The sequence below is a fragment of the Coregonus lavaretus genome (genome assembly GCF_964263955.1).
Source record: "Coregonus lavaretus genome assembly, chromosome: 34".
Classification (NCBI taxonomy): Eukaryota; Metazoa; Chordata; class Actinopteri; order Salmoniformes; family Salmonidae; genus Coregonus; species Coregonus lavaretus.
The window spans coordinates 15,864,115-15,890,869 of record NC_140021.1 but is presented as its reverse complement, the minus strand read 5'-3'; the positions used below and the strand labels follow the sequence as shown (position 1 = coordinate 15,890,869).

General features: G+C 42.3%; 1 protein-coding gene across 1 annotated transcript in view; it reads right to left on the bottom strand.

Annotated features, from left to right (window-relative positions):
- rttn (rotatin) overlaps positions 1-26,755 on the bottom strand; it is a 63,742-nt gene that overhangs the window by 20,420 nt on the left and 16,567 nt on the right. The window contains exons 18-26 of the mRNA XM_084152018.1: positions 21,981-22,152; positions 17,203-17,302; positions 16,695-16,783; positions 16,482-16,599; positions 15,808-15,904; positions 15,607-15,672; positions 15,224-15,415; positions 13,037-13,279; positions 10,041-10,185 (exon numbers count right to left, since the gene is read on the bottom strand). Coding sequence (XP_084008144.1) covers positions 10,041-10,185; positions 13,037-13,279; positions 15,224-15,415; positions 15,607-15,672; positions 15,808-15,904; positions 16,482-16,599; positions 16,695-16,783; positions 17,203-17,302; positions 21,981-22,152 — 1,222 coding nt within the window. The remainder of the gene's footprint in view (positions 1-10,040; positions 10,186-13,036; positions 13,280-15,223; positions 15,416-15,606; positions 15,673-15,807; positions 15,905-16,481; positions 16,600-16,694; positions 16,784-17,202; positions 17,303-21,980; positions 22,153-26,755) is intronic.

Sequence of the window (26,755 nt, the reverse complement as noted above, 5' to 3'; positions counted from 1 at the left end):
TCAAATACTTTTTTCCCCTCACTGTACATACACACACAACTAATGCTGCAGGTTGAACTGTGTGTCTCACTACTTCATCTAAGAAAAGATCATTGACATCAGCTCAACTTGTATCCAACCCCTCACTCATTATGTACGACACTACTAACTACAATCTAAACTGCACTGAACAAAAATATAAACGCAACATTTAAAGTGTTGGTCCCATGTTTAATGAGCTGAAATAAAGGATCCCAGGAATGTTCCAAATGCACAAAAAGCTTATTTCTTTCAAATGTTGTGCACAAATTTGTTTATATCCCTGTTAGTGAGCATTTCTCCTTTGCCAAGATAATCCATCCACCTGACAGGTGTGGCATATCAAGAAGCTGATTAAACAACATTATCATTACACAGGTGCACCTTGTGCTGGAGACCACTAAAATGTGCAGTTTTGTCACACAACACAATGCCACAGATGTCTCAAGATTTTAAGGAGCGTGCAATTGGCATGCTGACTGCAGGAATGTCCAACATAGCTGTTGCCAGATAATTGAAGGTTCATTTCTCTACCATAAGCCCCCTCCAACGTCATTTTAAAGAATTTGGCAGTACGTCCAACCGGCCTCACAACCGCAGACCACATGTAACCACACCAGCCTAGGACCTCCACATCTGGCTTCGTCACCTGCGGGATCGTATGAGACCAGCCACCCAGACAGCTGATGAAACTGAGTAGTATTTCTGTCTGTAATAAAGCCCTTTTGTTGGGAAAAACTCATTCCGATTGGCTGGGCCTGGCTCCCAAGTGGGTGGGCCTATGCCCTCCCAGGCCCACCCATGGCTGCACCCCCGCCCAATCATGTGAAATCCATAGATTAGGGCGTAATTTATTTATTTAAATTGACTGATTTCCTTATATGAACTGTAACTCATTAAAATTGTTGAATGTTGCTATATTTTGGTTCAGTATAAATAATGTATTCAGAATGAATATGTATCCTTTTCTCATTGAGTTTTATCGTAATAGGTGCAGGGTTATTGCAGGTATACAGCGGTTGCAGAGAAACTCAAGTAATTCAAGGTTATTCAGATTCACCAGAGACAGGACACCACACACACACTGCGTTCACAAAAACACACACACACAACCCCGCAAGCCATTCTCCATTCTATTCCAGCCTTCTTCAGCAGCCAAGGGAAGTCTTAATGTTTACACACACTGATGAACTAGGGATTGGCATGAGAACTCGAACTGACGTCAAAACTCCATCTTTAACAAGAAAATATACAATTGAAGTCAGAAGTTTACATACACCTTAGCCAAATACAGTGGGGGAAAAAAGTATTTAGTCAGCCACCAATTGTGCAAGTTCTCCCACTTAAAAAGATGAGAGAGGCCTGTAATTTTCATCATAGGTACACGTCAACTATGACAGGCAAAATGAGAAAAAATAATCCAGAAAATCACATTGTAGGATTTTTAATGAATTTATTTGCAAATGATGGTGGAAAATAAGTATTTGGTCAATAACAAAAGTTTCTCAATACTTTGTTATATACCCTTTGTTGGCAATGACACAGGTCAAACGTTTTCTGTAAGTCTTCACAAGGTTTTCACACACTGTTTCTGGTATTTTGGCCCATTCCTCCATGCAGATCTCCTCTAGAGCAGTGATGTTTTGAGGCTGTCGCTGGGCAACACGGACTTTCAACTCCCTCCAAAGATTTTCTATGGGGTTGAGATCTGGAGACTGGCTAGGCCACTCCAGGACCTTGAAATGCTTCTTATGAAGCCACTCCTTCGTTGCCCGGGCGGTGTGTTTGGGATCATTGTCATGCTGAAAGACTCAGCCACATTTCATCTTCAATGCCCTTGCTGATGGAAGGAGGTTTTCACTCAAAATTTCACGATACATGGCCCCATTCATTCTTTCCTTTACACGGATCAGTCGTCCTGGTCCCTTTGCAGAAAAACAGCCCCAAAGCATGATGTTTCCACCCCAATGCTTCACAGTAGGTATGGTGTTCTTTGGATGCAACTCAGCATTCTTTGTCCTCCAAACATGACGAGTTGAGTTTTTACCAAAAAGTTATATTTTGGTTTCATCTGACCATATGACATTCTCCCAATCCTCTTCTGGATCATCCAAATGCACTTCAGACAGGCCTGGACATGTACTGGCTTAAGCAGGGGGACACGTCTTGCACTGCAGGATTTGAGTCCCTGGCGGCGTAGTGTGTTACTGATGGTAGGCTTTGTTACTTTGGTCCCAGCTCTCTGCAGGTCATTCACTAGGTCCCCCCGTGTGGTTCTGGGATTTTTGCTCACCGTTCTTGTGATCATTTTGACCCCACGGGGTGAGATCTTGCGTGGAGCCCCAGATCGAGGGAGATTATCAGTGGTCTTGTATGTCTTCCATTTCCTAATAATTGCTCCCACAGTTGATTTCTTCAAACCAAGCTGCTTACCTATTGCAGATTCAGTCTTCCCAGCCTGGTGCAGGTCTACAATTTTGTTTCTGGTGTCCTTTGACAGCTCTTTGGTCTTGGCCATAGTGGAGTTTGGAGTGTGACTGTTTGAGGTTGTGGACAGGTGTCTTTTATACTGATAACAAGTTCAAACAGGTGCCATTAATACAGGTAACGAGTGGAGGACAGAGGAGCCTCTTAAAGAAGAAGTTACAGGTCTGTGAGAGCCAGAAATCTTGCTTGTTTGTAGGTGACCAAATACTTATTTTCCACCATAATTTGCAAATAAATTCATAAAAAATCCTACGATGTGATTTTCTGGATTTTTTTCCCTCAATTTGTCTGTCATAGTTGACGTGTACCTATGATGAAAATTACAGGCATCTCTCATCTTTTTAAGTGGGAGAACTTGCACAATTGGTGGCTGACTAAATACTTTTTTTCCCCACTGTACATTTAAACTCAGTTTTTCACAATTCCTGATATTTAATCCTAGTAAAAATTACCCGTCTTAGGTCAGTTAGGATCACCACTTTATTTTAAGAATGTGAAATATCAGAATAATAGTACAGAGAATGATTTATTTTAGCTTTTATTTATTTCATCACATTCCCAGTGGGTCAGAAGTTTACATACACTGAATTAGTATTTGGTAGCATTGCCTTTAAATTGTTTAACTTGGGTCAAACGTTTCGGGTAGCCTTCCACAAGCTTCCCACAATAAGTTGGGTGAATTTTGAACCATTCCTCCTGACAGAGCTGGTGTAACTGAGTCAGGTTTGTAGGCCTCCTTGCTCGCACACACTTTTTCAGTTCTGCCCACAAATTTTCTATAGGATTGAGGTCAGGGCTTTGTGATGGCCACTCCAATACCTTGACTTTGTTGTCCTTAAACCATTTTGCCACAACTTTGGAAGTATGCTTGGGGTCATTGTCCATTTGGAAGACCCATTTGCGACCAAGCTTTAACTTCCTGACTGATGTCTTGAGATGTTGCTTCAATATATCCACATAATCTTCCTTCCTCATGATGCCATCTATTTTGTGAAGTGCACCAGTCCCTCCTGCAGCAAAGCATCCCCACAGCATGATGCTGCCACCCCGTGCTTCACGTTGGGATGGTGTTCTTCGACTTGCAAGCATCCCCCCTTTTCCTCCAAACATAACGATGGTCATTATGGCCAAACAGTTCTATTTTTGTTTCTTCAGACCAGAGGACATTTCTCCAAAAAGTATGATCTTTGTCCCAATGTGCAGTTGCAAACCGTAGTCTTCCTTGCTGATTGGCCTTTCAGGCTATGTCGATATTGGACTCGTTTTACTGTGGATATAGATACTTTTGTACCGGTTTCCTCCAGCATCTTCACAAGGTCCTTTGCTGTTGTTCTGGGATTGATTTGCACATTTCGCACCAAAGTACGTTCATCTCTAGGAGACAGAACACGTCTCCTTCCTGAGCGGTATGACGGCTGCGTGGTCCCATGGTGCTTATACTTGCGTACTATTGTTTGTACAGATGAACGTGGTACCTTCAGGCGTTTGGAAATTGCTCCCAAGGATGAACCAGAATTTTTTTTCTGAGTTCTTGGCTGATTTCAATTGATTTTCCCATGATGTCAAGCAAAGAGACACTGAGTTTGAAGGTAGGCCTTGAAATACATCCACAAGTATACCTCCAATTGACTCAAATTATGTCAATTAGCCTATCAGAAGCTTCTAAAGCCATGACAACATTTTCTGGAATTGCCCAAGCTGTTTAAAGACACAGTCAACTTAGTGTATGTAAACTTCTGACCCACTGGAATTGTGATACAGTAAATCATAAGTGAAATAATCTGTCTGTAAACAATTGATAAAATTACTTGTGACATGCACAAAGTAGATGTCCTAACCCACTTGCCAAAACTATAGTTTGTTAACAAGAAATTTGTGGAGTGGTTGAAAAACATGTTTTAATGACTCCAACCTAAGTGTATGTAAACTTCAACTGAATATATACACACTACCAGTCAAACGTTTGGATACACCTACTCATTCAAGGGTTTGTCTTTATTTTAACATTGTAGAATAATTGTGAAGACATCAAAACTATGAAATAACACATATGGAATCATGTAGTAATCAAAAAAAGTGTTAAACAAATCAAAATATATTTTATATTTGAGATTCTTCAAATAGCCACCCTTTGCCTTGATGACAGCTTTGCACACTCTTGGCATTCTCTCAACCAGTTTCACCTGAAATGTTTTTCCAACAGTCTTGGAGGTGTTCCCACATATTCTGAGCACTTGTTGGCTGCTTTTCCTTCACTCTGCGGTCCAACTCATCCCAAACCATCTCAATTGAGTTGAGGTCGGGGGATTGTGGAAACCAGGTCATCTGATGCAGCACTCCATCACTCTCCTTCTTGGTAAAATAGCCCTTACACAGCCTGGAGGTGTGTTGGATCATTGTCCTGTTGAAAAACAAATGATAATCCCTCTCCTCTGAACAGTTGATGTTGAGATGTGTCTGTGACTTGAACTCTGTGAAGCATTTATTTGGGCTGCAATTTCTGAGGCTGGTAACTCTAATGAATTTATCCTCTGCATCAGAGGGAACTCTGGGTCTTCCATTCCTGTGGCGGTCCTCATGAGATCCAGTTTCATCATAGCGCTTGATGGTTTTTGCGACTGCACTTGAAGAAACTTTAAAAGTTCTTGAAATGTTCCATATTGACTGACCTTCATGTCGTAAAGTAATGATGGACTGTCATTTCTCTTTGCTTATTTGAGCTGTTCTTGCCATAATATGGACTTGGTCTTTTACCAAATAGGGCTATTTTCTGTATACCAACCCTACCTTATCACAACACAACTGATCGGCTCAAATGCATTGAGGAAAGAAAATCCACAAATTAACTTTTAAGAAGGCACACCTGTTAATTTAAATGCATTTCAGGTGACTACCTCATGAAGCTGGTTGAGAGAATGCCAAGAGTGTGCAAAGCTGTCATCAAGGCAAAGGGTGGCAAACCACTTTTTTGGTTACTACATGATTCCATATGTGTTATTTCATAGTGTTGATGTCTTCACTATTATTCTACAATATAAAAAATAGTAAAAATAAAGAAAAACCTTTGAATGAGTAGGTGTGTCCAAACTTTTGACTGGTACTGTATATATACACTGTAAAACTATTTGGTGAAATGTGCTTTGGGGCTTGAAGGCAATGTTTATTTGCTTTGACTCTAGTGTTCTATTAGTACATGTGCATTTGCGGGACACAACAAAACACATTTACCAAGGCAAGCATCACACAGTTCTTCTCCCTAAATTCCCTTTCCCCTCCGTGTCTCACTCACTCAATTGCATTCCGACAGCTCCCTCTACACACACATGCTGCGTTTCCACACAAGCTCCCATTAGGCCTACTGAAATAAATGCCTATAAAATCATAAAAAATGCCTCTAGCTGATGGGATACACGAGCTACATTCCTTGCCAAATGACAACAGTTATATCAAAATATAAATGGACTGGTTGATTGAAGTAGGGAAATATGTGTTCCAACAACGAGCTGCAGTTCTGGAATAATTGCGTCCCATCTATTTTTGCATAGGCTACTTTGTGACCTGCTAGTGCCATTTAGAATTGTTATCCTAGGCTATAACCCCCCTAAACATAGACAGGTTCCACACTGAAAATATGCAAAAACATTAGTTTGATAAAGACAAAGAGTGTATTTTCATCAGAATCATTAAGCCTTACTTACCAAACATATGTCGTGGCTGTAATTCATCACCATGCAGTGTTCAATGTGGAATTGTTAATCCATTCAGAAAATGCCAAAGAACAGGCAAATTAAACTAAATCCAATGTCTTTAGGCCTATATCGAAGAGACAGATTTTGGTTTGTAACTATCACTCTTTGAGAATAACTGTTCCAGATGCGCACCACTTCGCACTGCCAACTTTATTCATTTGGAAAAATATTCTGTTATATTTTATTCTGTTATATTATTCTGTTATTTGTGTTTTGCTATAAAATAGGTGTGTCTTGATTGTGATAAGGGCTCGGGAAATAAGAGCGTCTTGTCTGCTAAATTAACAAAACAAGGCTATGCCATTGCACAGCCATACATAGGCTTATACAAGCAAGCTCCACTGCTGAGGTTACTGACTTACTGAAGACTGGTTCTCGGGCTCATGAGGTGGAGGAGATCTTCATGGGCTATACTCAGCCTTGTCTCAGGGTAGTAAGTTGGTGGTCTGTTGATATCCCTCTAGTGGTGTGGGGGCTGTGCTTTGGCAAAGTGGGTGGGGTTATATCCTGCCTGGTTGGCCATGTCCAGGGGTGCCTGGTTGGCCCTGTCCAGGGGTGCCTGGTTGGCCATGTCCAGGGGTGCCTGGTTGGCCCTGTCCAGGGGTGCCTGGTTGGCCCTGTCCAGGGGTGCCTGGTTGGCCCTGTCCAGGGGTGCCTGGTTGGCCCTGTCCAGGGGTGCCTGGTTGGCCCTGTCCAGGGGTGCCTGGTTGGCCCTGTCCAGGGGTGCCTGGTTGGCCCTGTCACAGTGTACCCCGACCCCCCATCTCAGACTATTGCAGCATACTGGAGGCTATGTGCCAGGGGGCTAAGGTCAGTCTGTTATACAGTGGGGAAAAAAAGTATTTAGTCAGCCACCAATTGTGCAAGTTCTCCCACTTAAAAAGATGAGAGAGGCCTGTAATTTTCATCATAGGTACACGTCAACTATGACAGACAAAATGAGAAAAAAAAATCCAGAAAATCACATTGTAGGATTTTTAATGAATTTATTTGCAAATTATGGTGGAAAATAAGTATTTGGTCAATAACAAAAGTTTCTCAATACTTTGTTATATACCCTTTGTTGGCAATGACACAGGTCAAAAGTTTTCTGTAAGTCTTCACAAGGTTTTCACACACTGTTGCTGGTATTTTGGCCCATTCCTCCATGCAGATCTCCTCTAGAGCAGTGATGTTTTGGGGCTGTCGCTGGGCAACACAGACTTTCAACTCCCTCCAAAGATTTTCTATGGGGTTGAGATCAGGAGACTGGCTAGGCCACTCCAGGACCTTGAAATGCTTCTTACGAAGCCACTCCTTCATTGCCCGGGCGGTGTGTTTGGGATCATTGTCATGCTGAAAGACCCAGCCACGTTTCATCTTCAATGCCCTTGCTGATGGAAGGAGGTTTTCACTCAAAATCTCACGATACATGGCCCCATTCATTCGTTCCTTTACACGGATCAGTCGTCCTGGTCCCTTTGCAGAAAAACAGCCCCAAAGCATGATGTTTCCACCCCCATACTTCACAGTAGGTATGGTGTTCTTTGGATGCAACTCAGCATTCTTTGTCCTCCAAACACGACGAGTTGAGTTTTTACCAAAAAGTTATATTTTGGTTTCATCTGACCATATGACATTCTCCCAATCCTCTTCTGGATCATCCAAATGCACTCTAGCAAACTTCAGACAGGCCTGGACATGTACTGGCTTAAGCAGGCGGACACGTCTTGCACTGCAGGATTTGAGTCCCTGCGGCGTAGTGTGTTACTGATGGTAGGCTTTGTTACTTTGGTCCCAGCTCTCTGCAGGTCATTCACTAGGTCCCCCCGTGTGGTTCTGGGATTTTTGCTCACCGTTCTTGTGATCATTTTGACCCTACGGGGTGAGATCTTGCGTGGAGCCCCAGATCGAGGGAGATTATCAGTGGTCTTGTATGTGTTCCATTTCCTAATAATTGCTCCCACAGTTGATTTCTTCAAACCAAGCTGCTTACCTATTGCAGATTCAGTCTTCCCAGCCTGGTGCAGGTCTACAATTTTGTTTCTGGTGTCCTTTGTCAGCTCTTTGGTCTTGGCCATAGTGGAGTTTGGAGTGTGACTGTTTGAGGTTGTGGACAGGTGTCTTTTATACTGATAACAAGTTCAAACAGATGCCATTAATACAGGTAACGAGTGGAGGACAGAGGAGCCTCTTAAAGAAGAAGTTACAGGTCTGTGAGAGCCAGAAATCTTGCTTGTTTGTAGGTGACCAAATACTTATTTTCCACCATAATTTGCAAATAAATTCATAAAAAATCCTACAATGTGATTTTCTGGATTTTTTTTCCTCAATTTGTCTTTCATAGTTGACGTGTACCTATGATGAAAATTACAGGCCTCTCTCATCTTTTTAAGTGGGAGAACTTGCACAAATAGTGGCTGACTAAATACTTTTTTTCCCCACTGTATCTGGTGTAATTCTCCTGTCTTATCTAGTGTCCTGTGCAAATTTAAGTATGCTCCCTCTAATTCTCTCTCTCTCCCTCTTTCCCTCCCCTCCCAGAGGACCTGAGCCCTAGGACCATGCCTCAGGACTACGTGGCCTGATGACTCCTTGCTGTCCCCCAGTCCACCTGGTCATGCTGCTGCTCCAGTTTCAATTGTTCTGCCTGCGGCTATGGAACCCTGACCTGTTCACCGGACGTGCTACCTTGTCCCGGACTTGCTGTTTTCAACTCTCTCTCTTCCTCCCTCCCTCTCTCTCTACCACACCTGCTGTCTCGACCTCTGAATGCTCGGCTATGAAAAGCCAACTGACATTTATTCCTGAGGTGCTGACCTGCTGCACCATCTACAACAACTGTGATTATTATTTGACCCTGCTGGTCATCTATGAACGTTTGAACATCTTGAAAACAATCTGGCCTTAATAGCCATGTACTCTTATAATCTCCACCCGGCACAGCCAGAAGAGGACTGGCCACCCCCCAGAGCCTGGTTCCTCTCTAGGTTTCTGCCTTTCTAGGGAGTTTTTCCTAGCCACCGTGCTTCTACATCTGCATTGCTTGCTGTTTGGGGTTTTAGGCTGGGTTTCTGTATAAGCACTTTGTGACATCTGCTGATGTAAAAAGGGCTTTATAAATACATTTGATTTTATATAATATAAACAGTTGATATTATGGTTTCAATATATTCATCTTAAATGTTAATGGTTTTTTACTGATTAGATCTAATGTAGCTCCTGTAGCTAAGAAAGAGCTGCGAGTTTCTTAACAGCTGTGGAAATAATCTCTGTTGTGGGTCCTGGTACTCTATTTTGGGGTTGTAATGTGATATTAATGCCTTTCTGTCATTTGACAGTGTGTGATTTATACAGGCTCTACCTTGATAACTATACCTCTCTGTGTGTGGGGAGGACAGGAAAGCTTAACTGGATTCCTGGCACACACACATGCAAGCACGCACCCACCCACCCACACACCCTACTGTTTTAGGGGAGAAGAGGGGGAGTGCCCAATCTAATGGTTCCCAACGTAGGTTAATACAAGGAAGGAGATGAAGTCAGATGTATTGAGTAATGTTGATACACTAGACCAGTTTTCCTATTATAGTCCCTATTCCCTCATCTCCTTTATGACTACACATAGGATAAGGCCTAGATGAAGGTTAGAGGTTAAAGCTGTATCACAGAGGACAAACCCTGGGAAGATAGGTTGAGAACATATTCCCAATAGACTTTCATCATACTGCTTTCACCTATCCTGGGTTCAGATCAATGTAAAAGATGGAGATGAAAACCTGGGAACCTCCTGGTCCTAGTGCTGACCTGTTTGAGGAGTAGCTCCAGTATCCAGCGTAGGTCCGTGTCCTCGGTCTCTAAATGGCTCTGTTTGAAGTAGGCACTCAGGAACAGTATAACGTCCATCAGCAACCACTCATCCTCCACACACGCTGGACGCACCTGCACAAACCTACAGACAGAGAGAGGGAGACAGAATCAGGGAGACAGAATCATGGAGACTATTGTTCAGATCTTGAATTTTGGTGGACATACAACTGACCTGTAGAAATGATGAGTACAGTAAAGCTGCTGAAAGTGCAGCATTGAATAATACAAAATAAAGGATTAAGTTATTGCAAAATTACAATGAAGAAAAATATCAAACGCAACATGTAAATTGTTGGTCCCATGTTTGATGAGCTGAAATAAAAGATCCCAGAAATGTTCCATATGCACAAAAAGCTTATTTCTCTCAAATTCTGTGCACAAATTTGTTTACATCCCTGTTAGTGAGCATTTCTGCTTTGCCAAGATAATCAATCCATCTGACAGGTGTGGCCTATCAAGAAGCTGATTAAACAGTATGATCATTACACCGGTGCACCTTGTGCTGGGAACAATAAAAGGTCACTAAAATGTGCAGTTTTGTCACACAACGCCACAGATGTCTCAAGTTTTAAGGGAGCGTGTAATTGGCATGCTGACTGCAGAAATGTCCACCAGAGCTGTTGCTAGAGAATTTTATGTTCATTTCTCTACCATACAAGTATTTGCCCCCTTTCTAATTTTCTCTACTTTTGCATATTTGTGATACTGAATGTTATCAGATCTTCAACCAAAACCTAATATTAGATAAAGGGAAGATAAGTGAACAAATAACACAACAATTACATATTTATTTCATAAACAAAGTTATGCAACACCCAATAATTCCCCTGTTTGAAAAAGTAATTGCCCCCTTACACTCAATAACTGGTTGTGCCACCTTTAGCTGCAATGACTCCAACCAAATGCTTTCTGTAGTTGTTGATCAGTCTCTCACATCGCTGTGGAGGAATTTTGGCCCACTCTTCCATGCAGAACTGCTTTAACTCAGTGACGTGTGGGTTTTCAAACATGAACTGCTTGTTTCAAGTCCTGCCACAACATCTCAATTGGGATTAGTTCTGGACTTTGACTAGGCCATTCCAAAACTTCCAATTTGTTGCTTTTTAGCAATTTTCATGTAGACTTGATTGTGTGTTTTGGATCATTGACTTGCTGCATGACCCAGCTGCGCTTCAGCTTCAGCTCACAGACGGATGGTCTGACATTCTCCTGTAGAATTCTCTGATACAGAGCAGAATTCATGGTTCCTTCTATTAAGGCAAGTCGTCCAGGTCCTGAGGCAGCAAAGCATCCCCAAACCATCACACCACTACCACCATGCTTGACCTTTGGTATGATGTTCTTACTGTGGAATGCAGAGTTTGGTTTTCGCCAGGCATTACTGGAACCATCTCGTCCAAAAAGTTATACTTTTGAATCATCTGTCCATAGAAAGTTCTTCCAAGAGTCTTGATGATCATCCAGGTGCTTTTTGGCAAACTTGAGTCAACTTTTTGGACGAGATGGGTCCAATTATGCCTGGCGAAAACCAAACACTGCATTCCACAGTAAGAACATCATACCAAAGGTCAAGTATGGTGGTGGTGGTGTGATGGTTTGGGGATGCTTTGCTGCCTCAGGACCTGGACGACTTGCCTTAATAGAAGGAACCATGAATTCTGCTCTGTATCAGAGAATTCTACAGGAGAATGTCAGACCATCTGTCTGTGAGCTGAAGCTGAAGCGCAGCTGGGTCATGCAGCAAGACAATGATCCAAAACACACAATCAAGTCTACATGAAAAATGCTAAAAAGCAACAAATTGGACGTTTTGTAATGGCCTAGTCAAAGTCCAGACCTAATCCCAATTGAGATGTTGTGGCAGGACTTGAAACGAGCAGTTCATGTTTGAAAACCCACACGTCACTGAGTTAAAGCAATTCTGCATGGAAGAGTGGGCCAAAATTCCTCCACAGCGACGTGAGAGACTGATCAACAACTACAGGAAGCATTTGGTTGGAGTCATTGCAGCTAAAGGTGGCACAACCAGTTATTGAGTGTAAGGGGGCAATTACTTTTTCACAAAGGGGAATTGCGTGTTGCATATTAGAAAGGGGGCAAATACTTTTTCATAGCACTGTATGCCACCTCCAACGCCATTTTAGAGAATTTGGCAGTACGTTCAACCAGCCTCACATTCGCAGACCACGTGTATGGCGTCGTGTGGGTGAGCGGTTTGCTTATGTCAACGTTGTGAACAGAGTGCCCCATGGTGGCGGTGGGGTTAGGATATGAGCAGGTATAAGCTACGGACAACGAACACAATTGCATTTTATCAATGGCAATTTGAATGCAGAGATACCGTGATGAGATCCTGAGGCCCATTGCTGTGCCATTCATCCCCCGCCATCACCTCATGTTTACGCATTATTATGCATGGCCTCATGTTGCAAGGATCTGTACACAATTCCTGGAAGCTGAAAATGTCCCAGTTATTGCATGGCCTGTATACTCACCAGACATGTCACCCATTGAGCATGTTTGGGATGCTCTGGATCAACGTGCACGACAGCGTGTTCCAGTTCCCACCAATATCAAGCAACTTAGCACAGCCATTGAAGAGGAGTGGGACAACATTCCAAAGGCCACAATCAACAGCCTGATCAACTCTATGCGAAGGAGATGTTTCGCGCTGCATGAGGCAAATTGTGGTCACACCAGATATAGACTGGTTTTCTGATCCACGCCCGTTTCTTATTTTTTTTGTTATCTGTGACCAACAGATTAATATCTGTATTCCCAGTCATGTGAAATCCATAGATGAGGGTCTAATGAATGTATTTATTTGACAGATTTCCTTATATGAACCTTAACTCAGTAAAATCTTTGAAATTATTGCATGTTGCATTTATATTTTTGTTCAGTATAGATGGTCTTTTAGTGTGTGTGTGTACCTTGCTATGGCGGGCTGCCAGGTGAGGGAACGGAGTGTGTCCCTGCACCTGTGTGTGTGAGTGCCTGTGATGGCCAGCCTGTCAATCAGCAGGTGGAGGCGGAGCCTGGAGAGTGCAGAGGTCACAGAGGCGTGGCCTGCTGCCATGACGATGTCCTCGACGCAGTCCTGAAGGCCGCTGGGGAGGTGTGTTGCCCGTAGCGACAGAACCTGCGACTCTGACAGGCTCAGATCACCGTGGAAACTAGAGGAAAACAAGACAGTATTTGTTATTTTTTCAGCAAACAATCAAAGTTCCCCTTCAGGGTCAATATAGTACTACTCAATCAAAAAAATCTTGTCCATGTGACCGGACCAGGAAAAACTCGGGCCTAGTTATGTTATCTTGACCTTTTATTTTTGGCTGTGATGAGAATGAGTGAGCACATTCTCGTTAAGAAACCACCTGGGAAAGAGTCGAAGGGGAGAGTAGAATGTGGCGTGGAAAAATACAGTTGTAATAATTGAGTCTTTCTGATTCTGACTCTGTGTTGAATCAGAAGTTCTATTTCTACGGTGACAGGGGTGTCACATAAGAGCCCGATCACCCAGGCAGCACAGCGATTACCTCATTCTGTTCCCAGGGACTTTTGATCAGCCGTTTTCCAGACGTGTCTTGTCAATCCACACTTCCTGTGTCTGGGACAGCAGGGGATTGTGGGTAGTACTGCGTGACTCATCACTAAAAGGCTGTGTGGCAGCCTGGTTTACACCTGAGAACCAGAGGGGTATCCTACGAAGCAGGTTTGAGGAGTTAGCGAGGTAACTTTGATCAACTCTGAGTTCAACTCGGGATAACCGGTCATACAAAAGTGGCTCACCTTTTAGCCAGGTACATTTCTATGGCAACGAATCCTTCAGAACTAACCTGCTCCAGGGACGGCTAACTCCACTTGCCCTGAATGAAATTACAGCCGTGAGTTGAGGACCAATGAAATCAGATTCCCTCCCTCTTGCAAAGATTGCCTCATCATCCCCTTCATTTGAGGAAGACGACTGATTAAATATTTTATTCATCAAAAGTTTTTTGGTGTGTTAAAATATAGTAATGTTAAAATATATAACATTACCCATAATGACAGAATGCATTTTAAACTTCACGCAATGTAGTCCTAATTTTGTCAAAATTATTAAGTCATACAAAAGTATCGATAGGAGTGGGGAAAAAAGGTGCTTGTACATTGATAAGCACACCAAAGACGGCATTAACGATAAGTAATAAAATAAAGACAGCACTTCTAAAAGCCTATTTCACACCACAGCCTACTGAATTTGCAAGACACCTTTTCTTTCATTTTGATTTCAGCATTGTCTCATTGACGAGTTCGGCATTCGACTAGCCACGTGCGACATGCACGCGCAGTTACGGACGAGCAATATCCACCGTCGTAGTACGGATAAAGCCTGAGCTGGAATGTGAAGCTAACTGAGTAGATCTAGCTGGCTTCGTAGGATACCCCCTCAGGACTGACTGATTCAAGCTAACTACAGTATCTAAACAACACTAAGCACCTTGAAGTTTCATTGAAAAAGTACTGTAGTACTCCGAAGATCTTCTAACCAGACGAAGACGCAAAGGTTCATCTAAATAAAAATGTTAATAAACATACACACAATGGGGCAGTTGCACACACTCGTGAACTCCTTGCTGTTTAGTTCAGGACAAAGGCTTAATCTGGGTCCGTGCCATGTGTTGTTCCACTTTAGATGAGCATGTGATTTTGTTTGGTTAGAGAATGCTAATGAGCTGGGTATATATTTTTCTCTCCAATTTACTTTGATGCCAGTCTGCATTAAGACAGTGATAGCTTAGTGCAGGATAGTGACACCTGAATTGATCCATTGTTTCGTTTTATATCTCTGGTGTGATTAGTTCAGTTAAAACAGGAACGGTGAGGCTTCCTTATTTGTTGTCTGCATTAAGTTACATGACAGCTAGATGAAGACTGATGAATCACAGACGCCTCAGCTCTTTAACAGTCCAACACAAACTGTCTGCAACGCTTCCCCAGAACGTTCTAGTAAGCATTGTAGATAGTAAACAATCTCAATTAACTTCCTTGGTAAAATGAAGGTAAACAAAAAAGTAAACAAAAACAAACTTGACATCCGAGGTACATAAGGCGCAACATGTGATGACATCACTTACTCGGCGACATCACTGCGGATCCCACGGAGTTCCTCCAAGAGGTTATCTATCCCAGAATGCCATGCAGTGTTCCAGGCCAGCTGCAGGGTCTCCTTGGCGGGGGTCAGGGAGAGGAGGTCAGAGTAGGGGGGCAGGACGGAGCAGTAGGGGCTCACCGCGTGATGGGACGCAGCCTGGAACGGTAGGCTGTACCTGGGGAGGGAGAGGGAGAGGAAGGAGATAGAGGGGGAGAGAGAGAGAGAGAGAGAGAGAGAGAGAGAGGAGGGAAGGAGAGAGCAGATGATGAAGTTACTAGATATGAATAGTGTTACATGTAAATAGACAGACTGACATCAATAGAAAAAGTAAATATTGGTGATTATCAAGTCAGGCTACTTCATTACCTTCGTATGACAGACACTGGGAGAGAAAATGGTGAGAGAGCCACGTCGGAGCTGGATTTGTCCGACCTGATTAGGTAAAACAATAAAATGACGTAACCACATCTTTGCTCTGTAGAATAGTGCTAAAATCCAAAGCAAACAAATTAATTCAGTTGACAAAAACAAGCCATATATCGAGATGAGAGAGGGAAGAACACTTACCACACTTCTATTGTGGCAATCTCATCAAAGAGCAGCAGACACATCAACACAGCCACCTCACTAACATCCCCTTTGTTCTCCTTGACAAGCAATGAAGCTAACAGGATAAACAAACAATTAGAAAACATTCAGTGATTAGCGGTGGTGAATGTACAGTCAACTTTGTGACTGTTTGAAAAACAAATCTCGGGCGAAAAAAGTTGATTCCAGTGAGGGTTTAGCTGTGTGATTGTTTAACCTTGTGAAGGCCTTTTTGAGTGGTGCAACAGAATGTGGTTACCAATGTGAACGTCTAGGTCCTGTGAACATACCTCTAAACTGTACAACGTAATGCATTTATTGAATTACATTTACATTTTAGTCATTTAGCAGACGCTCTTATCCAGAGTGACTTACAGTTAGTGAGTGCATACGTTTTTCATACTGGCCCCCCCGTGGGAATCGGACCCACAACCCTGGCGTTGCAAGCGCCATGCTCTACCAACTGAGCTCCAGGGCAGTGTTAAACTGTTCAAACGTTACTCACTGAGTTGTCATGTGAACGTATCCCTCAGCTGTTTAACGAAATGAGTTCAGCTGTGACCGAGTGAATGAGATGTGTGTGAACATCACTCAGAGCAGTGTGATAGCATTGGACTGTGATGGTTGCTAAATGAGTTGTGTTGTGAACGTACTCCTGAGCAGAGTGATGAGGAGGGGGGTCTTCTCAGCCAGAAGGTGCCTCAGGGAGGGGTCTGCATACACCAGCTTTCTCAGGATACACACACATGGCTCCAACAGGCAGTCCATGCTCTGGAGGAAGAACACACACACACACACACACGTGTTAACACAGCGAACACAGACAAACACATTCATATTCAAGATGATCTGCGAGGTCTTTTCACCTTCATGTGGTCGTTCACACTCTCTGTGATGAGGCAGATCACTTTATCTGCTACACCAAGACTCTTCAACACTGGGTGCATTGCCGTTTCTGTGGAGAAAATAGATTGAAAGTAATAAATTAACAATAGGCCTATCAATAGTACAAATGGCTGCATAACAATGCTAGACCCTAAGAATACATGGAATTTGCATGCATTTCCTTTCTCAAGTTACTTCTATTATTTATCCTAAACATATGGTGGTGGGTAGAGGCATATGCCTTTGGAAAAACACACCAAGCTTTTCTTTGGTGTGACTATTTGCACAAAATGTTTATATTTTCATACATTTTCTTCTGCAAAAAGTTATTCTTGTAAGTTAATATGTTCTTTCCAAACCATTTTGATGTTCATATGATCTTTTAGAGTTATGGCTAGTGTTATGCCATTTTCCCCAAAACATTTTTGATCTACATATCCCTTGATAATCCTAAAAGCATCGTGTGGAGGATATGAAGCGCTACTTCACCCTGTAGGACGACGGCCAGTTGTTCTGCTGCTGACCTCCTGAGGGTCAGGTCAACAGTGTCAGAGGTCAAGATGCTGAACAGCTTCTCCACAGACTCCACCTACGGTTATAAAGACATAAACGACTGTAACAGTAAGAACAACTTAACCTGGGTGTACACTAAATGATTTTGGCCCCAATTTAGCTGTCCCAGACACGTTTTTGAGATCGGAAAGAAAATCCCCATGTCGTTGCCTACTCGTTTAATGTGAGCGAGTCAGAGACGCCATCTGAGGGCTACCGATCCCGTCTTTGATCAGTCCCAGACATCCCGATATTTTCCAACATATTTGATTTTATCGGCACAAAATCTGCAATGCTCTTGTAGTGTGAGATTTGCAACGACAAGTTTTGAGAACGGTGATCAGCAATAGCCAATGACAGTTTGCCAAAGAAGCCAGTGAGATGACGTTATATCACATGACCCAGAATGTGTAGACTCTGGAGCAGGAGCGATGACTACTACTAGTATGCGTTTGGACTTGCCTTTAACCAAAGCGTCAAATTGTTACAGCTTTGAAGTTCACAAGCAATGTTAGTTAACTCAAAATGATGGCTAGATATTTCAACTCTGTATGGTAAGCGTGAATGACTGACTGAAAATGTTTATGAGCCTGTTTCGAGCCACAGCTCGTTCTAGCTACGTTAACAATCTAATCCAGGGCCGTGCACAGACCTTTCAGGGGGCATGTGCTCAAAATGAAAAAAGGGCATAAAAAAAAATAAAAATAAAAATACTTTCATAATTTGCATCTCGAAATTAATGACACACTAAATGCCTCTATAGCAAAAAGTTTTTTTTTTTTTTTTGCATAGGCCTATTTATTTATGCAACATGTAAAATAGGGACCTTGTAGCAGTCGTAAGGACAAAGGCAGGCAGGTAGAGGTATACATGGTGGTTGAATTTATTTACACAGCGCTGGACATGGTGGTGATAAATGTACAATTATATGTATTTACAAAGTTCTAGACTTCAAATGTTCTATTCAAAAGAAAAAGCCTCTTATCAGGCAAAACCTGTACTAAACATACAAGGCACAGGTGGTGTCTAGCAGGCTCAGATACTGCCTCCCATTGTTAACCAAAAGTGACCTGCTGAAACATACCCAAACAGCACTTATATACAAGAAGCCACACCTATGTGGAGTACAGGCCAGGTACATCTATGCATGTTGAAACAGCAACACAGAGAAACCTGACACATGCTCTCCAAATAAAGACAATGAAGAAATTGACAAAACTGGTAAATAGAATGAAATAAACCAAAGCATCTTTATCATGTGTTGAACCGTTTTTTAGCTCTCCAAACAACGTTTCCACTTTTAGAATGAGAACGGTACAAATGTAATACTATATTGTCTGAATGAACAGAAACGACCGTAACCAAACATTCTAGATTACTTGGTGAATTGAGGGGATTAACGGTAACATCAAGACTAAATATATATATATATATATATATATATATATATATATATATATATATATATATATATATATATATATATATATATATATATATATATATATATATATATATATATATATATATATATGTGATATACAGTGGGGAATTGATCAACATTTACAACCGATTTACAAAAAGAAACAATGAGTGCATGGGGTCAGTGCGTATTCTTGGAGAGAGACGTGCCACATCTTCACCACACAACAACACTCACTCATCACAAATTGTAAACTAGCTATACTATATACGAAAGTATGTGGACACCCCATCAAATGAGTAGATTCTGCTATTTCAGCCACACCCATTGCTGACAGGTGTATAAAATCAAACACACAGCCACGCAATCTCCATAGACAAACATTGGCAGTAGAATGGCCTCACTGAAGAGTTCAGTGACTTTCAACGTGGCACTGTCATAGGATACCACCTTTCCAACAAGTCAGTTCGTTAAATTTCTGCCCTGCTAGAGCTGCCCCGGTCAACTGTAAGTGCTGTTATTGTGAAGCAGAAACGTCTAGGAGTAACAACGGCTCAGGTGCAAAGTGGTAGACCACACAAGCTCACAGAACGGAACCGCAGAGTGCTGAAGCGCATAAAAATCGTCTGTCCTCCGTTGCAACACACATTACAGAGTTCCAAACTGCCTCTGGAAGAAACATCAGCACAAGAACTGTTAGTCGGGAGCTTCATGAAATGGGTTTCCATGGCAGAGCAGCCACACACAAGCCTAAGATCACCATGCACAATGCCAAGCGTCAGCTGGAGTGGTGTAAAGCTCGCCACCATTGGACTGGAGCAGTGGAAACGCGTTCTCTGGAGTGATGAATCACACTTCACCATCTGGCAGTCCGACGGATCTGGGTTTGGCGGATGCCAGGAGAACGCTACCTGCCCCAATGCATAGTGCCAACTGTAAAGTTTGGTGGAGGAGGAATAATGGTATGGGGCTGTTTTTCATGGTTCGGGCTAGGCCCCTAAGTTCCAGTGAAGGGAAATCTTAACGCTAAAGCATGCAATAACTTTCTAGACGATTCTGTGCTTCCAACTTTGTGGTAACAGTTTGGGGAAGGCCCTTTCCTGTTTCAGCATAACAATACCCTGTGCACAAAGCGAGGTCCATACATAAATGGTTTGTCTAGATCGGTGTGGAAGAACTTGACTGGCCTGCACAGAGCCCTGACCTCAACCCCATTGAACACCTTTGGGATGAATTGGAACACCGACTGCGAGCCAGGCCTAATCGCCCAATATCAGTGCCCGACCTCACTAATGCTCTTGTGGCTGAATGGAAGCAAGTCCCCACAGCAATGTTCCAACATCTAGTGGAAAGCCTTCCCAGAAGAGTGGAGGCTGTTACAGCAGCAAATGGAGGACCAACTCCATATTAATGCCCATGATTTTGGAATGAGATGTTTGACGAGCAGGTGTCCACATACTTTTAGTGTAGTTACAGTGCCGCCTTAAGACATCAGAAAAGACGCTGGGCTATCAGCTGATCATTGATGTTGATTGATGTAAATCTGCTAGTTAGCTAGCTCAATTTCTTTTATTGATTGCGATTTTCCTCCATCTTTCTGCCTCTCTCTGCTGTGCGTATCAGCCAACCAGACCAAAATATTGATGATATAGGCTAAATCAAGAGTTATCAAGTGTTAATCAAATGTTATGCTGCTGTGGCAGTACTGTTTATATTTAAACTAGGTAGCTAGCTACACACACTCGACCGGTGACCACATCTCTCAAGCCATACATGTTTGGATACTGGGCACGTGCAATCTCCGTACAGGGCAGACTGGGAAAAAGGCACAACCGGGCGCTTGAGCTCGGTACAGGGCAGATCAACAGGCGCAATCAATGGACGGGGTGGGTGGTGGCGAACTTGACGACGACTTGCAGGCAGTGGGTTCCGAACAACAATGACACTTTTTGGGGGTCTTTAAAAATAAAATAAAAATTTTGGGGGAAATGATACCATCACCCAAAAGGGCACTTTGGAGACTAGAAGGGCAAAAGGGCATGTGCTCTGTACAGGTAGAGCCCTATCTGTGCACGTGCATGATCTAATCACATTGTTTTCGTGAGACAGCGTGTTGGTATGGAGAATCCTTAAGACTAAGTGAATAATGTTGTAGTGTGTCTGTCAGATCGTTTAGTTTGCGCACCACTACGTCGGCAAGACAAAAGAAACTACAGGAAAGACGGTGGTTTAAATCTAGAATCGGCTTCCTATTTCGCAACAAAGCCTCCTTCACTCATGCTGCCAAACATGCCCTCGTAAAACTGGCTATCCTACCGATCCTTGACTTCGGCGATGTCATTTACAAAATAGCCTCCAACACTCTACTCAGCAAATTGGATGTAGTCTATCACAGTGCCATCCGTTTTGTCTCCAAAGCCCCATACGCTACCCACCACTGTGACCTGTACGCTCTTGTTGGCTGGTCCTCACTACATGTTCGTCGTCAAACCCACTGGCTCCAGGCCATCTATAAATCACTGATAGGTAAATCCCCGCCTTATCTTAGCTCATTGGTCACCATAGCAGCACCCACCCGTAGTCTGCGCTCCAGCAGGTATATCTCACTGGTCATTCCCAAAGCCAACACCTCCTTTGGCCACCATTCCTTCCAGTTCTCTGCTGCCAACGACTGGAACGAATTGCAAAAATCTCTGAAGCTGGAGACTCTTATCTCCCTCACTAACTTTAAGCATCAGTTGTCAGAGCACCTTACCGATCACGGCACCTGTACACAGCCCATCTGAAATTAGCCCACCCAACTACCTCATCCCTATATTGTTATTTATTTTGCTCTTTTGCACCCCAGTATCTCTATTTGCACATAATCTCTTGCACATCTAGCATTCCAGTGTTAATACTATTGTAATTATTTTGCACTATAGCCTATTTATTGCCTTACCTCCATAACTTGCTACATTTGCACACACTGTATATATATTTTCTGTTGTATTTTTGACTTTATGTTTTTTACCCCATATGTAACTCTGTGTTGTTTTTATCGCACTGCTTTGCTTTATCTTGGCCAGGTCGCAGTTGTAAATGAGAACTTGTTCTCAACTGGCTTACCTGGTTAAATAAAGGTGAAATAAAAAAATAAAAAAAAATGTGAGAGGCTCAGCGATGTTAAGATTTTGAAAGTCGTGTAGTGTACACCCGGCATTAGGGTATAGTCTGTCACATAACCATACCTCTTTACTTGAACAGGAGGAAGGCAAACGTTGTCTGTATGTCTCTGCCCGTCTAGCCATACCTTGAGGAAGGACCTGTCGCTGCTGTCCAGGTTGATGTCCAGTGCGTTGGTGAGACAGAAGAGGGAGGGGAGAGAGGAGAGGACAGGACCCTCCAGGGCTGGTCTGGCTGTGGTAGCCCCTTCTACACTGGTCAGGTGGGGTAGAAGGTGTTGGACCGCTGCAGCTCGGACCCTGCAATCACACCAAATACTCAGAGGTATGGGACTGTAGGTCATCAATCAATCAACCTATTAATCAATCGATATATACACTACTGGTCAAAAGTTTTAGAAGACCTACTCATTCAAGGGTTATTCTTTATTTTTACTATTTTCTACATTGTAGAATAATATTGAAGACATCAAAACTATGAAATAACACATATGGAATCATGTAGCAAGCAAAAAAAGTGTTAAACAAATCAAAATATATGTTCTATTTGAGATTCTTCAAATAGCCACCCTTTGCTTTGATGACAGCTTTGCACACTCTTGGCATTCTCTCAACCAGCTTCATGAGGTAGTCACCTGGAATGCATTTCAATTAACAGGTGTGACTTGTTAAAAGTTAATTTGTGGAATTTCTTTCCTTCTTAATGCATTTGAGCCTATCAGTTGTGTTGTGACAAGATAGGGGGGTATACAGAAGATAGCTCTATTTGGTAAAAGACCAAGTCCATATTACGGCAAGAACAGCTCAAATACGCAAAGAGAAATGACAGTCAATCATTACTTTAAGACATGAAGGTCAGTCAATACGGAACATTTCAAGAACTTTGAAAGTTTCTTTAAGTGCAGTCGCAAAAACCATCAAGCGCTATGATGAAACTGGCTCTCATGAGGACCGCCACAGGAAAGGAAGACCCAGAGTTACCTCTGCTGCAGAGGATAAGTTAATTAGAGTTAACAGCCTCAGAAATTGCAGCCCAAATCAATGCTTCACAGAGTTCAAGTAACCGACACATCTCAACATCAACTGTTCAGAGGGGACTGTGTGAATCAGGCCTTCATGGTCGAATTGCTGCAAAGAAACCACTACTAAAGGACACCAATAAGAAGAAGAGACTTGCTTGGGCCAAGAAACACGAGCAATGGACATTAGACCGGTGGAAATGTGTCCTTTGGTCTGGAGTCCAAATTTGAGATTTTTAGTTCCAACCGCTGTGTGTTTGTGAGACGCGGTGTGGGTGAACGGATGATCACTGCATGTGTATTTCCCACCGTAAAGCATGGAGGAGGTGGTGTTATGGTGTGGGGGTGCTTTGCTGGTGACCCCGTCTGTAATTTATTTAGAATTCAAGGCAAACTTAACCAGCATGGCTACCATAGCATTCTGCAGTGATACACCATCCCATCTGGTTTGGGCTTAGTGGGACTATGATTTGTTTTTTTCAACAGGGCAATGACCCAGCACACCTCCAAGCTGTGTAAGGGCTATTTTACCAAGAAGGAGATTGATGGAGTGCTGCATCAGATGACCTGGCCTCCACAATCCCCCAGCCTCAACCAAATTGAGATGGTTTGGGATGAGTCAGACCACAGTGAAGGAAAAGCAGCCAACAAGTGCTCTGCATATGTGGGAACTCCTTCAAGACTGTTGGAAAAGCATTCCAGGTGAAGCTGATTGAGAGAATGCCAAGAGTGTGCAAAGCTGTCATCAAGGCAAAGGGTGGCTATTTGAAGAATCTCAAATATAAAATATATTTTGATTTGTTTAACACTTTTTTGGTTACTACATGATTCCATATGTGTTATTTCATAGTATTCTACAATGTAGGAAATAGTAATAATAAAGGAAAACCCTTGAATGAGTAGGTGTTCTAAAACTTTTGACCGGTAGTGTATATAAGTGTTTTACCTGGGATTTTTTATAGCAGCGGTGGCCAAGTAATTTCCTGCAATTCTACACATTTTGTCAAATGGCTGAGAGAAAAATTGCAGTTTCAAAGCTAATTTCTACATATTTTGCCATGGGGTGGAAAGAACATTTGACAGTTTGTAAGCTAGTTTTCTGCAATTCTACACATTTTGCCATGGCTTACGCCGTGTTCGTATGCCATCTGAGTGACTCAAACATTTTAACAAAATCAGTGGTGCGCCGCTGCTAAATGCATAGAGGGGAAACACTGATCAAGCATTCAAATAATCACTCTCTGTCTTTTCTGTCTGTTTGTTCGGTCTGTGTCTATGAATCAGTCAAAGATACAGGACTTTCATATACAACTAATACATCTGCCATACAACACTCTGAGATAACTGAATACACAGTGCAATACAGAAAGAGAGTAGATGTACATATTCATACAACAGCAGTACAGACAGACAGGGACTGTGTGGAGAAGATAGCTGTCTCCCATTACCATTACAAAGAGCCCCCAGCCAGAGACAGAGTTGATGACTCCATCAGCTAATAACAGGTGACAGCGTTAATATGCCCATCAACATCAACACACAGTGTTGGACAGCAGAATACCTAAACACTGAAACAGTTGTCTGGTTTTACAACGCCCTCAAGAGTCAATGTCAAATTCAGTCGACAGCTTCAAAAGTACAAAGACACACACTCAGACAAATTTGCCTTTTTCCTCTCACACACGCGTGCACCAGAGTATGTGAGCGGAGCAGAGCTAGGAGCTCCAATTTATTTCGCTCCAGAAGCGCTCACTTCACGAGCTCAGGGCATGCCAGGCCCAGCATGCATTTGTAGTCTACTTGTGTGCTGCTACATCCCCTTGCTTTAGCTACTGTCGTGGAGTTCGCTAAATATTTTCATAAAGAAACTGATAGAACACACAGGTGCAAAATCAAGGTGACTTACAAAGATGAGGACTAAGAGCAATAGAGGGAGTGTGGTGATGTAGTGTCCACAACTAAAGAATGATTGTGGAATCTGAAAAGACACGTATCCTGAAAGCATGATGGTGTACTTACTATTCGCACATGCTAACAGAAAACAATGAGGTAGGCAGATAACTAAAGTGTGTCATTGTAGCAAAGTATTTATAAACTACAAATCTGCTCTCTTAAACGTTTTGTTCATGTTTTTATATTATCTATAGGCCATAATTGATTTTGGCCCAATAGGTCTGGCATATTCCCACATTCAAGGAGATTTCCATTTTGATTAGGTTATTTTCCCTTAAAACCTTTAGACCTAACTATAGAAAAATAAAAAATAAAAATCTGCATCTCTGCCCAGCCTGGCAAGAGGGGCCAAAAGGGTGTTTAACATCCCCAGTGGCTCTGCAGGGGTGGAGAAGATATTCTCCACTGCTGGCCTGCTCTTGCATGAGCATGAAGCCACAGACTGGCCAAAACTCGTGTTTCTCAAAATGAATTCAAAAAATGAATTCAAAAGGCACTAATAAAAGTCATCCTTCATTTAATTTGTATTTAATTATAAGTAAGTCACAGCCTATATGTGCAATTTATAGACTATAATGATTTAATATAATGAAATGTTGTTTAAATGCTGAGGGCTTTATGTCCTTACCAGCCTATTGTCTCATACTCTTCGTAGGCTATAGCCTTGAAATAATATAGCCTAAATAATGTATTTACGTTCCTTCTTAACCTCCCTGTCTGGCTCCTGACCTATTTAGAGTGTTTATATGCTGTTTAATATGACATCTAGCCTATTTGAATGTATGTATGCTTCTTACGTTCACCTTTTCATGTTAATTCAAATACTTTTCATTCAAATCATATGGTTTGGTTTCAGTATTTAAAAACCATATGGTAGGTCCAGGTAGTCACAAAAATAGGTGGGTTTTGGTTCAACTGTGATTTTAATGAACGGAGCGAATTTGGAGCAGCATTTTTTATTTTATTTTGTGAATGCAGAGCGGTTTTTAGTGGAGCGGTTGGAAAGGACATGGAGCTCAACTCCGCTCACATTCTCTGGCGTGCACGCACACACACACAAATCATCCCATTCCCAAAACACTAGGGCTGCACAATATGGGCAAATAATCAAATTGCGCATTTTTTGTACCAGATATTGCAATTTTACTTGCGATAAAGATCAAAACACTTCGGTAAACTGTTGGAATCATAGAAATAGAATGATCATTCTAAACGTATGGTTGGAATACAGTGGGCACTTGGAATGCAGTTTTGTTTGGCATGACAACAAATGAAAAAGTAAGGGAGGAGATGGCTGTGACAAAGTAGGAACCAAAGTGTTGGTAAGTGTTTCCCATGGGACCCTAATTAGATTGAAATAGATAGGCACATTCAGAGAAAGACTTTAGAATATTCTTCGTGTTTTCCAAGATGTTGCACAAACAATGCTGATATACTCCACCACTGGTACCGCCCTGTATTAGAGCAAAAATGTGCTACATCTCAGTGGAGTTAGTTAGCCAACAATTAGCATTAGGGGGCTAACACACATTTTTTGGGGCACATCAACTAACTAGCGTTTTGCAGAGATTAAGTTACACAAAATAATAGTATAATGCAGATTTATATTAGGATGCAAAGTGGAAAGCTGTCTTGTTCTTGTTTGGAAAAATCTGTTGACTGCATGCTGTTGTTTGGTCAATGCATGCAGAGAGAATCTCGAGCACAAGGAACTGCATGCTTGAGTGACAGGGGTCAGGGCTTGGTGTGTGTGGGGTTGGGAAGCGGACAAAAAAGGAGAGACGGAGAGAGAACTCCGTCAACTCAAGAAATAAATCAAAAGTTTTAAAAATGGGCGTTACAGACAGCTAAATGGCATTTCACAATATTGCAGCCTGAAATATGGATATTGCGAATTGAAATATTGCAATTTCGATTAAAATGTGATTAAT